Source organism: Chiloscyllium plagiosum, unplaced genomic scaffold (assembly GCF_037043375.1).
Source record: "Chiloscyllium plagiosum isolate Xiang-an unplaced genomic scaffold, Cpla_swu_hap1 HiC_scaffold_4, whole genome shotgun sequence".
Lineage (NCBI taxonomy): Eukaryota > Metazoa > Chordata > Chondrichthyes > Orectolobiformes > Hemiscylliidae > Chiloscyllium > Chiloscyllium plagiosum.
Genome location: NW_028270142.1, coordinates 145,099,620 through 145,113,546, shown reverse-complemented (window position 1 = coordinate 145,113,546; position 13,927 = coordinate 145,099,620). Strand labels below are relative to the sequence as shown.

General features: G+C 46.6%; 1 protein-coding gene across 3 annotated transcripts in view; it reads right to left on the bottom strand.

Annotated features, from left to right (window-relative positions):
* osbpl1a (oxysterol binding protein-like 1A) overlaps positions 1-13,927 on the bottom strand; it is a 209,691-nt gene that overhangs the window by 163,692 nt on the left and 32,072 nt on the right. For all 3 annotated transcript variants that reach the window (XM_043687612.2, XM_087986747.1, XM_043687608.2), the window contains exons 6-8: positions 13,381-13,466; positions 5,720-5,864; positions 1,916-1,983 (exon numbers count right to left, since the gene is read on the bottom strand). In XM_043687612.2, coding sequence (XP_043543547.2) covers positions 1,916-1,983; positions 5,720-5,864; positions 13,381-13,466 — 299 coding nt within the window. The remainder of the gene's footprint in view (positions 1-1,915; positions 1,984-5,719; positions 5,865-13,380; positions 13,467-13,927) is intronic.

Genomic DNA, 13,927 nt, shown 5'->3' with positions numbered 1-13,927 from the left:
TTTGAGCTACAGGAAGAGGTTGAACAGGCTGGGGCTGTTTTCCCTGGAGCGTCGGAGGCTGAGGGGTGACCTTAGAGAGGTTTATAAAACCATAATGGGCATGGATCGGGTAAATAGACAACGTCTTTTCCCAGGAGTAAGGAGAACAAAACTAGAGGGCACAGGTTTAAGGTGAAAGGGAAAAGATTTAAAAGGGACCCGAGAGGCAACTTTTTCATGCAGAGGGTGGTGCGTATATGGAATGAGCTGCCAGAGGAAGTGGTGGAGGCTTCATTTAAAAAGGATCTGGATGGGTATATGATGGGTATATGATGGGTATATGATGGGTATATGATGGGTATATGATGGGTATATGATGGGTATATGATGGGTATATGATGGGTATATGATGGGTATATGATGGGTATATGATGGGTATATGATGGGTATATGATGGGTATATGATGGGTATATGATGGGTATATGATGGGTATATGATGGGTATATGATGGGTATATGATGGGTATATGATGGGTATATGATGGGTATATGAATAGGAAGGGTTTAGAAGGATATGGGCAAATGGGACTAGATTAATGTAGGATATCTGGTCGGCATGGACAAGTTGGACTGACGGGTCTGTTTCCGTGCTATGCATCTCTATGACTATGCACTTTGGAAAGTTCTGGTAATTCATTGTTTTAACAGCTCAAAGTTATTGTTAAAGGTATCAAAGCAGAATCGTTCAATTATCACAGAATGTGAGGAGACCATTTGACCCATCAAAAGAATATTATTACTAGGAATCTCCTTGGAAAAACCCATCTGGTTCATGAATGTCCCTTAGGGAGGGACTGCAGTCGTCCTTACCTGGTCTGGCCTTCATGGGACTCCAGACACATCAGTTTGGCTCTTAACTGCCCTCTGAAATGGCTGGCAATTACACTCAAGAAAGTGTCTCACCACCACCTTCTCAAGGGCAAATAGGGATGGCAGATAAATAATGGTCTCTGGTTGACCATGTCTCAACCACATTTTTTAAGCAGATCATCACGTTATGTAATAAAAATTGTTAATTATGGCTGTGTCTTGTGTGTGTTCAATACTGTGTTTATCTAAAGACATGTTAAACTCGGGTCCCTTTGGAACTCTCAGGTAGATGTCAAAGCTCTCACTGGAAGAGCAGCAGAGATGTGAACAATCCTGGCGAGAATATTCATGAAGTGAGAGAGTGACAAAGCACAAAAGAGGAAGAAAAAATGAGGGGGAGGGAAAGTTTTGCATTTACATAGCTCCTTCCACATCCATATGACACCCCAGTGCAGTTTTCAGCCAAGAAATACTTTTGAAGAATACTCACTGTAATACAGTAGTGAACACAGCAAACAAAATAGGCTCACAAAACAAAAGTGTTTCCCCTTGTCTAGGGCCAGAGGGAATAATCTCAGAATAAGGGGCTGCCCATTTAAGACAGAGACAAGGAGGCATTTCTTCTCTCGAGGGCAGAGATTCTGTGGAACTTTTTTTTTTTAACTGCAGAGGCTGGGTCATTGTGTATATTCCAGGTTGAGAGACACGGATTTTTAATCAGAAATGGAATCAAGGGTTACAGGGAGAAAGGCAGGAAAGTGGAGTCAAGCATTTTCAGTTCAGCCACAATCTCATTGATTCACACTCAATGGGCCGAATGGTCTCCTTTTGCTTATTACGCCTTATTGTCCTAACGATGTGATGCCAGATCATCTGTTTTAGCTCTGTCAACCAAGGGACAATATTCACCACAGAATCAGGGTTGACCCCCAAACCCCTCTCCCCCCGTCATTCTGGGATGATAACACAGCCTACTATCTTCACACTGCCGACCTCAGGAGAGTTTCTTGCGTTATACAGACTAAAACAGATTCTACTAACAGATTTTCAGGATGGATGGACACACCTTGCTTGATTTTCCACTGAGGATTTGTCTGATTTCTGTCCCTCGAGCCAGATCCAATGGTACTTGGTCTATCAAAGAAAATAAAGAAGTGATTAGAAGATTCTGTCACTTTAGATTAACGCATGCAGCATGGGGCAGGTGTCCTAGAGTACTTTCTCTGGCAGCTCATTCAATACTCACCACCCTCTGCAAGAAAAAATTTACCCGTCAGGTCCTTTTTAAATCTTTCCCCTCTCACTTTCAGCCTGTGCCCTCTCGTTTTGAACTCCGATACCCTAGAAAACAAAGACTTTGGCTATTCCCCCTATCCATGTCCTTCATGATTTTATACGGTTAACCCTCAACCTCCAACACTGTTGCTGGTTCAGTGGAGAGTGCAGGAGGGCATGCCAGGAGCAGCACCAGGCATACTTAAAAATTAGGCGTCTAACTCGTGAAACTACTAAACAGGAGTACTTGCATGCCAAATAGCATAAGCAGCGAGTGAAAGACAGAGCTAAGCAATCCCACAACCAACAGATCAGATCTAAGCTCTGCAGCAGAGCTGCCACATCCAGTCACAAACAGTGGTGGACAACTAAACAGCTCCACAAATATTCCCATCCTCAATGATGGAACAGCCCAGCACATTGCAAAAAGATAAGCATTCGCAACAAGTTTCAGCCAGAAATGCTGGGTGGACGATTCATCTCGGCCTTCTCCAGTGCTCCCCAGCATCTCAGATACCAGTCTTCAGCCGATCCAATTCACTCCATGTGACATAGTCATAGAGCATAATTCGTCCTTGCCAACCAGGTATCCTAAACTGAACTCTCGTCCCATTTGCCTGCATTTGGTCCATATCTCTCTAAACCTTTTCTATCCACATACCTGTCCAAATTTCTTTTGAATGCTGTAATTGTATTCGCCTCTACATTTCCTCTGACAGCTCATTCCATACACACACTACCGTGTGTGAAAAACGTGTCCCTCCGGTCACTTTTAAATCTTTCCCCTCTCACCTTGAACCTACGCCTTCCAGTTCTGGACTCCCTTACCCTGGGGAAAAGACGTTGGCTTTCTCTGTTCCCCCGATGATTTTTATAAACTTCTGTAAGGTCGCCCCTCAGCTGCCGACACTCCAGGGAAAACAGCCCCAGCCTATCTAGCTTCTCTTTATAACTCAAACCCTCCAGTCCTAGCAACATCCTTGTAAATTTTTTCAGTACCCTTTCCAGTTTAACCACAGCCCTCCTGTAGAAGGACAACCAGAACTGAACGCAATATTCTAAGCGTGGTGTCACCAATGTCTTGGTATCAAGAAACAGTTGGAGACACTGAATACTGGACAGGTCATAGGCCTTGACAATATTCTGGCACTAGTACTAAAGACTTGTGCTCCAGAACTTGCCACTCTATCAACCAAGCTCTTGCAGTACAATAACAACACTGACATCTTACCTGACAGTCTGGAAAATTGCCTGGGTACGTCTTGTACACCAAAAGCAGAAAAAATCCAACCCATCCAGTAACTGCCCCATCGGTCTACTCTTGATCATCAATGAAGTGATGGAAGGTGTCACCAACAGGGCTATCAAGCAGCAGCTGCTCAGCAATAACCTGCTCAGTGATGCTCAGTTTGGGTTCCGCCAGGGCCACTCAGCTCCTGACCTCATCACAGCCTTGGTTCAAACATGGACAGAAGAGCTGAATTCCAGAGGGGAGGGGAGAGGGACAGCCCTTGACGTCAAGGCTGCATTCGACAGAGTGTGGCATCAAGGAGCCCTGGTAAAACTGGACTCAAAGGGAGTAAGGGACAAACACTCTGCAGGTTGGAGTCATACCTGGCACAGAGGAAGATGGTGGTGGTTGTTGCGAGGTCAGTCACCTCAGCAGGAGCTCCTCAGGGTAATGTCCAGGGCCCAACCATCTTCAGCTGCTTCATCGATGACCTTCCCTCCATCCTAAGGTCAGAAGATGATTGGCTTGCTGATAATTACACAATGTTCAGCACAATTTGTATCTCCTCAGATACTGAGGCAGTCCATGGCCAAATGCAACAAGATATGGACAATATCCAGACCTCAGCTGACAAGTGGCAAGTGACAATTACATCACAAAAATGCCAGGCTATGACCTTCTCCAACAAGAGACAATCTAACCACCGCCCCTTGACATTCAAAAGGTGTTTCCATCACTGAATCCTCCCTCTATCAACATGCTGGGGGTTGCTATTGATCCGAAACTGAATTAGACTCACCACATAAACACAGTGTCTCCAAGAGCAGGTCAGATGCTAGGATTACTGCAGCGAGTGACCTGACTCCCCAAAGCCTGTCCACTATCTACAAGGTACAAGTCGTGAGTGTGATGGAATATTCCCCACTTGCCTGAATGAGGGCAACTCCAATAACACTCAAGAAGCTTGATACCATCCAGGACAAAGCAGCCCGTTTGATCAGCACCACATTCATAAACATCACCTCCCTCCATCACTGACACTCAGTAGCAGCAGTGTGTACTATCTGCAAGATGCAGAAATTCACCAAAGATCCTTAGACAGAACTTTCTAAATCCGTGATCACTTCTATCTAGAAGGAGAAGGGCAGATACATGGGAACATCACCACCTTCAGGTTCCCCTCCAAGCCAATCACCATCCTGACTTGGAAATATATCGCTGTTCCTTCAGTGTCGCTGGGTCAAAATCCTGGAATTCCCTCCCCAAGGGCATTGTGGGTCAACCCATAGCACATGGACTGCAGTGGTTCAAGAAGGCAGCTCACCCCCACCTTCACTAGGGACGGATTATAGATGCAGGCCCAGCATTAAGACTTAGTCCAGGTCATAAACAAAACCTCAAATTGAGCTGAAAAGAAAACTCCTCATTCTAATTCACTGGGCATCCTTCACAATTAGAATTAATATTATTAATTAATTTTTAAAGTGCATTCTAGTCACTAATACCCAGAGGAGTTGTTAGTCTGAAGTTAATATAAAAGACAGAAAGAGAGCATTGAGGGTTCACTGAACTGGTGCCTGGCTTTGGAGGATTGTGCTGCATGAGAGCTCAAACAGACTGGGCCTACTTTCCCTCTAAGAAGTAGACATAAACTCACCAAAACTTAAAATTCTTGGGCTCAACAGGGTCAGTACTGAGATCTTGTTTTAGTCTGGAACACGGAGATGGAGTCTCAGGCTAAGTTTTCAAGCCAATCTGAACTGAGATGAGGAGAGATTTCTTCATTCAGAGGATTGTGAATCTTTGCAATTTTCACCCTCTAAGATGGATAATCAGCTATTTGCAAGTCAGGGTCTTTATAGCATGGATAAAGACCCTTCAGCCCATCATTGCCATGCTGGCGTTCAAGCATCCATCCATTCTAATTCCATTTGCCAGCACTTGAATTGTAACTTTGTCATCTAAGGCATTTCAAGCGCTCATCCAAATACAGGAGTGTTCCCACCTCTCCCATCAGTTGAAGCAGTGAGTTCCAGGTATTTGGCACCTTCTGGGTGACAAACATTTTCCTCCAATCCCCTCTACTTCACAATTAGTGATCCCTCTCCTAAAAGGAAAGGGTTCACCACTCTCTCTATGTTGCTCTTCATTCCAGTATTTTTCAACTAGGTCTCCCCCTTTATTAACCTTCATTCAATATACTCAATGTTAGGGCCAAAGAGAATGGAGGGATGGTAGAGTTAGTGCACGAATGTAGGGCTGAGGTAGGAGATCAGCATGATCTGCATGAAGGGTGGAGCAGGTTCATGGGGTTGAACGGTATACTCCCATTTCTTGCGCTCATCGTTTTTAACTGCGACCTACCGTTGTTATTCCTGATACTGGGATCAGCGCCACATTTGAGAAGTTTAATGGCAGCCGGTTTCTGCCCTCGATAAGCCGCGCAGTGTAACGGAGTATTCCCCAGCTTGTCAACGCAGTTGATGTTGGGTGGATTCGACTTGTTAAGCTGAAAACAATGAAACTCCAGTTAGATTTCTATAGCAGCAAGCTGAACACTGGTTTTACAGGACTACTATAGCAGAGAGGTATCAGAAGGTATTCTAATTCATACTTGTACAAAGTAACGAATTAACTAACTAAGCAGAGATGGCTGGGCAGGTGATGTGTTGTTGCTGTATGATGTGGGAGCTGGCTGATCCCATTGTGAAGGGCAGTGACCACATCTGCAGCAAGTGTTGGTTGCTGGAAGAACTCCGGCTCAGAGTTGATGATCTGGAATCTGAGCTTCAAACACTGCGGCACATCCGGGAGGAGGAGAGTTACCTGGACGCTTTGTTTCAGGAGGCAGTCACACCTGGGAGATTAAGTAATTCACATTCAGTTAGTGATCAGGGACATCAGGGTGTGACTGTAAGTGAGGCAGGTAGGGGGAACCTGAGTTCAGGAGTGCAGGAGCCTCAGCCCTTGACCTTGTCCAACAGATACAAGATTCTTGCTCCCTGTACGGATGAGGAAAAGGGCTCTGGACAGGATGAGCCAGCTGACCAAGGCACCATGGTGCAGAAGGCCATTCAAGAGGGGGGAGCTAATAGACAAGTAGTGGTTATAGGGGATTCTATAATTGGGGGACAGATAATATCCTTTGCAAGCCGGATCGGGAGTCTCGCATGGTGTGTTGCCTGCCCGGTGCCAGGGTGTGAGACATCTCCGACTGGCTTGAAAGGATATTGGAGCGGGAGGGGGAGGATCCAGTTGTTGTGGTCCATGTTGGTACCAACAACATAGGCAAGACTAGGGTGGAGGACCTGTTTGGGCATTACGAAGCACTAGGCAGGAAATTGAAGCACAGGTCCTCAAGGGTCATAATCTCCGGATTACTGCCCAAGCCACGTGCCAATTGGCATAGGGACAAGAAAATTAGGCAAGTAAACACGTGGCTAAGGGATTGGTGTGGGAAAGAGGGATTCCACTTCATGGGGCATTGGCATCAGTTTTGGAACAGGGGGGATCTGTACCGTTGGGACGGTCTCCACCTGAACCGATCAGGTACCAATGTTCTAGCGAAGAGGATAAATAGGGTGGTCAGTAGGACTTTAAACTTCTGAGTTGGGGGGAAGGGAAAGTGAAAGCGACAGGGAGTATGGAGGTAAATGGCAAGATAAGCAGCAGGATAGCATGTTTCCAGGCGGATTTAAAATTGAGGCAGACTGAGAATGCAGTAAAAAGCAAGGATAACTTGGGACATATGACTTCCAACATCTCTAATGATAAGGAAGTTAGCATTAAGGCACTCTACCTGAATGCTCGTAGCATTCATAACAAAGCCGATGAACTAATGGCACAGATAATAGTGAATGATTATGATGTAGTAGGCATCACAGAGACTTGGTTACAGGGGGGTCAGGACTGGCAGTTAAACCTCCATGGTTTTTCAACTTATCGAAAAGACAGAGAGGTGGGCAGAGGGGGTGGGGTTGCCTTGTTAGTTAAGAACAAAATTAAATCCATGGTATTGAATGACATAGCGTCGGATGATGTGGAGTCTGTGTGGGTGGAATTGAGGAACCACAAAGGCAAAAAAAACATAATTGGAGTTGTGTATAGACCTCCTAACAGTGGTCAGGACCTGGGACGCAACATGTACCGGGAAATAGAGAAGGCATGTCAGAAAGGCAAGGTTACATTGATCATGGGAGACTTCAATATGCAGGTGGACTGGGTAAATAATGTTGCTAGTGGATCTAAAGAAAGGGAATTCATGGAATGCTTACAGGATGGCTTTTTGGAACAGCTTGTCATGGAGCCCACAAGAGAGCAGGCTATTCTGGACCTAGTGCTTTGCAATGAACCAGACTCTATAAAAGATCTTAAAGTAAGGGAACCCTTAGGAAGTAGCGACCATAATATGATAGAGTTCAGTCTGGAGTTTGAAAGGGAGAAGGCAAAATCGGATGTAATGGTGTTACAGTTGAATAAAGGTAATTATGAGGGCATGAGAGAGGAACTGACTAAAATAGACTGGAAGCAGAGGCTAACCGGGAAGACAGTAGAGCAAAAATGGCAGGAGTTTGTAGGTATAATTGAGGACACTGTACAGAGGTTCATTCCCAAGAAAAGAAAGATTAACCGGGGAGGGATTAGACAACCTTGGCTGACAAAGGAAGTCAGGAAATGTATTAAAGAAAAAGAGAGATCCTATAAAGTGGCTAAGAACACTGGGAAATCAGAAGATTGGGAAGGATACAAAAGCAAACAGAGGATAACAAAGAGTGTAATAAGAAAGGAGAGGATCAAATATGAAGATAGGCTAGCCAGTAATATTAGAAATAATAGTAAAAGTTTCTTTCAGTACATAAGAAACAAACGACAGGCAAAAGTAGACATTGGGCCACTTCAAACTGATGCAGGAAGCCTAGTGATGGGAGATAAGGAAATAGCAGGAGAACTTAACAAGTACTTTGCGTCAGTATTCACAGTGGAAGACATGAGTAATATCCCAAAAATTAAAGGGTGTCACGGGGCTGAGTTGAGTATGGTTGCCATTACAAAAGAGAAAGTGGTAGAAAAGCTAAAAGGTCTTAAAATTGATAAATCTCCTGGCCCCGATGGGATACACCCTAGAGTTCTGAGACAGGTGGCTGAGGAAATAGCAGAGGCATTGGTTGAGATCTTTCAAGAGTCACTGGAGTCAGGAAAGGTCCCGGATGATTGGAAGATGGCTGTTGTAACCCCCTTGTTCAAGAAAGGATCAAGGCAAAAGATGGAAAATTATAGGCCAATCAGCTTAACCTCGGTTGTTGGTAAAATTCTAGAATCCATCATTAAGGATGAGGTTTCTAAATTCTTGGAAGAGCAGAGTCTGATTAGAACAAGTCAACATGGATTTAGTAAAGGGAGGTCATGCCTGACAAACCTGTTGGAATTTTTTGAAGAGGTAACAAGTAGGTTAGACCAGGGAAACCCAGTGGATGTGGTCTATCTAGACTTTCAAAAGGCCTTTGATAAGGTGCCACACGGGAGGCTGCTGAGCAAGGTGAGGGCCCATGGTGTTCGACGTGAGCTGCTGGGATGGATTGAGGATTGGCTGTCTAACAGAAGGCAGAGAGTTGGGATAAAAGGTTCTTTTTCAGAATGGCAGCCGGTGACGAGCGGTGTCCCGCAGGGTTCAGTGCTGGGGCCACAGCTGTTCGCATTATATATTAATGATTTGGATGAGGGAACCGGGGGCATTCTAGCGAAGTTTGGCGATGATACGAAGTTAGGTGGACAGGCAGGTAGTACTGAGGAAGTGGGGAGACTACAGAAGGATCTAGACAGGTTGGGAGAGTGGTCCAGGAAATGGCTGATGGAATTTAATGTGAGCAAGTGCGAGGTCTTGCACTTTGGCAAAAAGAATAAAAGCATAGACTACTTTCTAAATGGTGAGAAAATTAATAAAGCCAAAGCACAAAGGGATCTGGGAGTGCTAGTCAAGGATTCTCTAAAGGTAAACATGCAGGTTGAGTCCGTGATTAAGAAAGCGAATGCAATGTTGTCTCTTATCTCAAGAGGGTTGGAATACAAAAACAGATGTACTACTAAGACTTTATAAAGCTCTGGTTAGGCCCCATTTGGAGTACTGTATCCAGTTTTGGTCTCCACACCTCAGGAAGGACATACTGGCACTGGAACGTGTCCAGCGGAGATTCACACGGATGATCCCTGGAATGACAGGTCTAACATATGAGGAACGGCTGAGGATACTGGGATTGTATTCGTTGGAGTTTAGAAGATTGAGGGGAGACTTAATAGAGACGTACAAAATAATACATGGCTTGGAAAAGGTGGATGCTAGGAAATTGTTTCAGTTAAACGAGGAGACTAGGACCCGTGGACACAGCCTTAGAATTAGAGGGGGTCATTTCAGAACAGAAATGCGGAGACATTTCTTCAGCCAGAGAGTGGTGGGCCTGTGGAATTCATTGCCACGGAGTGCAGTGGAAGCCGGGACGCTAAATGTCTTCAAGGCCGAGATTGATAGATTCTTGTTGTCTAGAGGAATTAAGGGCTACGGGGAGAACGCTGGTAAGTGGAGCTGAAATGCGCATCAGCCATGATTGAATGGCGGAGTGGACTCGATGGGCCGAATGGCCTTACTTCCACTCCTATGTCTTATGGTCTTATGGTCTTACTACGGCTCACCCAAGGTACAGTAAACATCGTCGGCCCCCGTCTCAGTGGATGGCTCTCTCGCCTCTAAATCAGAAGGTTGACAGTTCAACCCCCATCCAAGACTTGGAGTGACACTGATAACACTGAGCGAGTCCTGCACTGGCCGGGACTAGGCATAGACAGTTTAACACTTTTTTTTTTTTGAGTGGGAGAAATATATTGGAGATGGAGGACTGTTTAGAAATTATGCACAACAGCAAAATCCTGTGGATTAAACAATTAATGCAAGATCCTGGGAAGCACAGAATTCGTGGGACCTTGGGGTGCACGTAAAAAGTGGATGAAGTGGTTAAGAAGGCGTAAAGAACATTGCCTTTATTGGCAGAGGCAGAGAGTTTGACAGCAGGGAGATGATGCTCTAACTGTATAAAACATTGATTAGGCCACAGGTAAAGTACTGTGTACAGTTCTGGAATCCACACTATAGCAGTGTGATAGCACTGGAGAGGGTGAAGAGAATATTTACCAGGATGGTGCCTGGGCTGGAGAGGTTCAGTGATAAAGAGAGATTGGACAGACTGTTTTCCTTGGAGCAGAGGAGATTGAGAGGGGACATGATTGAGATGGATAAAATTATTAAGGGCATAGATAGGGTAGACAGGAAGGAACATTTCCCCTTGATGGAGGTATTAATGACCAGGGGACCTTGGATTTAAAATAATGGGCAGGGGGCCTAGAGGGAATGCAAGGAACAACATTTTCACCCAGAGGGTGATGGGGAATCTGGAACTCCCTGCCTGTAAGGGTGGGAAAGGCAGAAACTCTCATCATATGGAAGAAATATTCAGATGTGCTCTTGCAATGACAACACGATGGGCCAAGTGCTGGGAAATGGAATTGGAATAGATAGGTGATTGTTATTGACCAGCACAGACTTTATGGGCTGAAGGACCTTTTTCTGTGCTGCAGATCTCTATGATTCTAAGCTGAAAATCTGAAACAAAAATAGAGTGTGCTGGAGAGACTCAGGAAGTCTGGGCAGCATTTGTGAAGAGAGAAACAGGGAGAACATTTTGAGTGCGGTATGAATCATCTACAGAAAGTGGACGACTAATTTAGTTGAGCGATGAGAGTCTATTCACATTCTGATTGGCCACTGGAAGGTCAGCATCCAAGAGGACCAATGGTATGAGAATCTGGGGCCAGGTCGGAAGGGAACAAACCTGGTAAAAGGTGCCGGTCTGGAGAATGGGGTAGTGCCCAGAGGAAATGGTGTGGCTGGGGCATGGGGTCAAGGTTTGAGCGTACATCCTTGTTCCAGGTGTGTTTTGTATGAGGGGAAATATAGGGGGGGTGCCCATCTCCATGGCCTTGATATCAGCAGCCCATCAGCAGGAGAACATCAGACAATCTGGTGTCAGTGGAGCTTGTTCAGAGCACTATAGTCCCTGATAATACAGGCCCATGCTGAAATGTCCTGATAATACATGCCCCGCACAGCAACACAGCTGGAGTGGCTCGGACTGAGATTCGTATTGAGATAATTTTCAGCAGCAGGAAGGAAACGGGGTGGTGCTCTCCCGGGAGTTGCCCCTTGCCCTTCAGGGGGCATTCCAGAGATGATAGCATCTTCCTTCCCATCGTCTATGAAGTGTGTGGGGAGAAAGCAGGAACAGTATATGGAGTGGAATGATCAGTTGTGATCACACTGAACGGTGGGGCAGGCTTGAAGGGCTGAATGGCCTGCTTCTGCTGCTAGTTTTCATGTCTCAATGACATTTCTCCTCATCTCCATCTTAAACAGCCAACTCCTATTTCAATTAATTCTTACTCTGACACCGGAGCTGCAGACAGACAGTTCAGACAATGTCAGTCTGACACCGGAGCTGCAGACAGGCAGTTCAGACAATGTCAGTCTGACACCAGAGCTGCAGACAGGCGACCCAGACAACTGTCAGCCTGACACCGGAGCTGTCGACAGACGGCCCAGGCGACTGTCAGCCTGGCACCGGAGCTGTTGACAGACGGCCCAGACGACTGTGAGCCTGACACCGGAGCTGTCGACAGACGGCCCAGACAACTGTCAGCCTGACACCGGAGCTGTCGACAGACAGCCCAGACGACTGTGAGCCTGACACTGGAGCTGTCGACAGATGGCCCAGACAATGTCAGTCTGACACCGGAGCTGTAGACAGGCGAACCAGACGACGGTCAGTCTGGCACCGGAGCTGTCGACAGATGGCCCAGACGACGGTCAGTCTGACACCGGAGTTGCAGACAGACGGCCCAGACGACGGTCAGTCTGACACCGGAGTTGCAGACAGACGGCCCAGACGACAGTCAGTCTGACACCGGAGCTGTCGACAGACGGCCCAGACAACTGTCAGTCTGACACCGGAGCTGCAGACAGACGGCCCAGACAATGTCAGTCTGACACCGGAGCTGTAGACAGGCGAACCAGACGACGGTCAGTCTGGCACCGGAGCTGTCGACAGATGGCCCAGACGACGGTCAGTCTGACACTGGAGTTGCAGACAGACGGCCCAGACGACAGTCAGTCTGACACCGGAGCTGTCGACAGACGGCCCAGACGACTGTCAGTCTGACACCGGAGCTGTCGACAGACGGCCCAGACGACGGTCAGTCTGACACTGGAGTTGCAGACAGACGGCCCAGACGACAGTCAGTCTGACACCGGAGCTGTCGACAGACGGCCCAGACGACGGTCAGTCTGACACCGGAGCTGTCGACAGACGGCCCAGACGACTGTCAGTCTGACACCGGAGCTGCAGACAGACGGCCCAGACAACTGTCAGTCTGACACCGGAGCTGCAGACAGACGGCCCAGACAACGTCAGTCTGACACCGGAGCTGCAGACAGACGGCCCAGACGTCAGTCTGACCCTGGAACTGGAACAGCATGTACACAGCAAATGCTACCCCCTAGTGGTGAGGGACAGCTTAAGCAGAAAGTGGTGCCAGTGGTAGGAAGGCATTCAGAAACCAGAGGAAAGAACCTTCCTACAGCCCGCACCCCGCACCAATGCTGCACACTGTTACATCCTCAAACATGCTGCTTTGAACGGGCAGTGGAAGCAGACTCCATAGGAATTTGCAGAAGCAAATTGGGAAAATACTGAAAGGTTAAAAATCTGCAGGTGCATGGTGAGGGAGACCAGACGGGAATTGAATTAATAAGCCAGCCCCTTCTGTGTGGTCAGGCTGGATGGGCCAAATGGCCTCATCCAGTGCCATGAGATTCTTTTCCCAGGTTTCTGAATGTGACAGAAAGAAAACACAACAGACCAATCCATATAAAAAAAAACAACAACACATGTTGGTTGCAGTAAAACCAGTCTGACAGAGCTCACCAAAACAATTATTCCTGTCACATCCCCTTCTCGTGCAGCAGTCAACAGCAGCTCCTCTGATTTCCTCTGCTGTGTTATTTCAGCAGCTGTATTTAAAAAAAAAGGAAGAATGAGTTTAAAGAACTGAAAAAATATCCCAAACCGGACTCAGACTGACAAAGAGTCTGAATTTCTCCTGACAGCCAACCTCCCCTCTTCCCTGCCCAACAGTGTATGCAGTTAATCCTTCTAAGACCAACAGGGACAAGGTCTTTTCCCTGGGGTGGGAGAGTCCAGAACTAGGGGACATAGGTTTAGGGTGAGAGGGGAAAGTTGTAGAAAGGGACCTAAGGGGCAACTTTTTCACACAGAGGGTGGTGCGTGTGTGGAATGAGCTGCCGGAGGAAGTGGTGGAGGTTGGTACAATTACAACATTTAAAAGGCATCTGGATGGGTATATGAACAGGAAGGGTTTGGAGGGATATGAGCCAAATGCTGGTAAACGGGACTAGATTAATTTAGGATATCAGGTAAACATGGATGAGTTGAAGCAAAGGGTTTGTTTCCA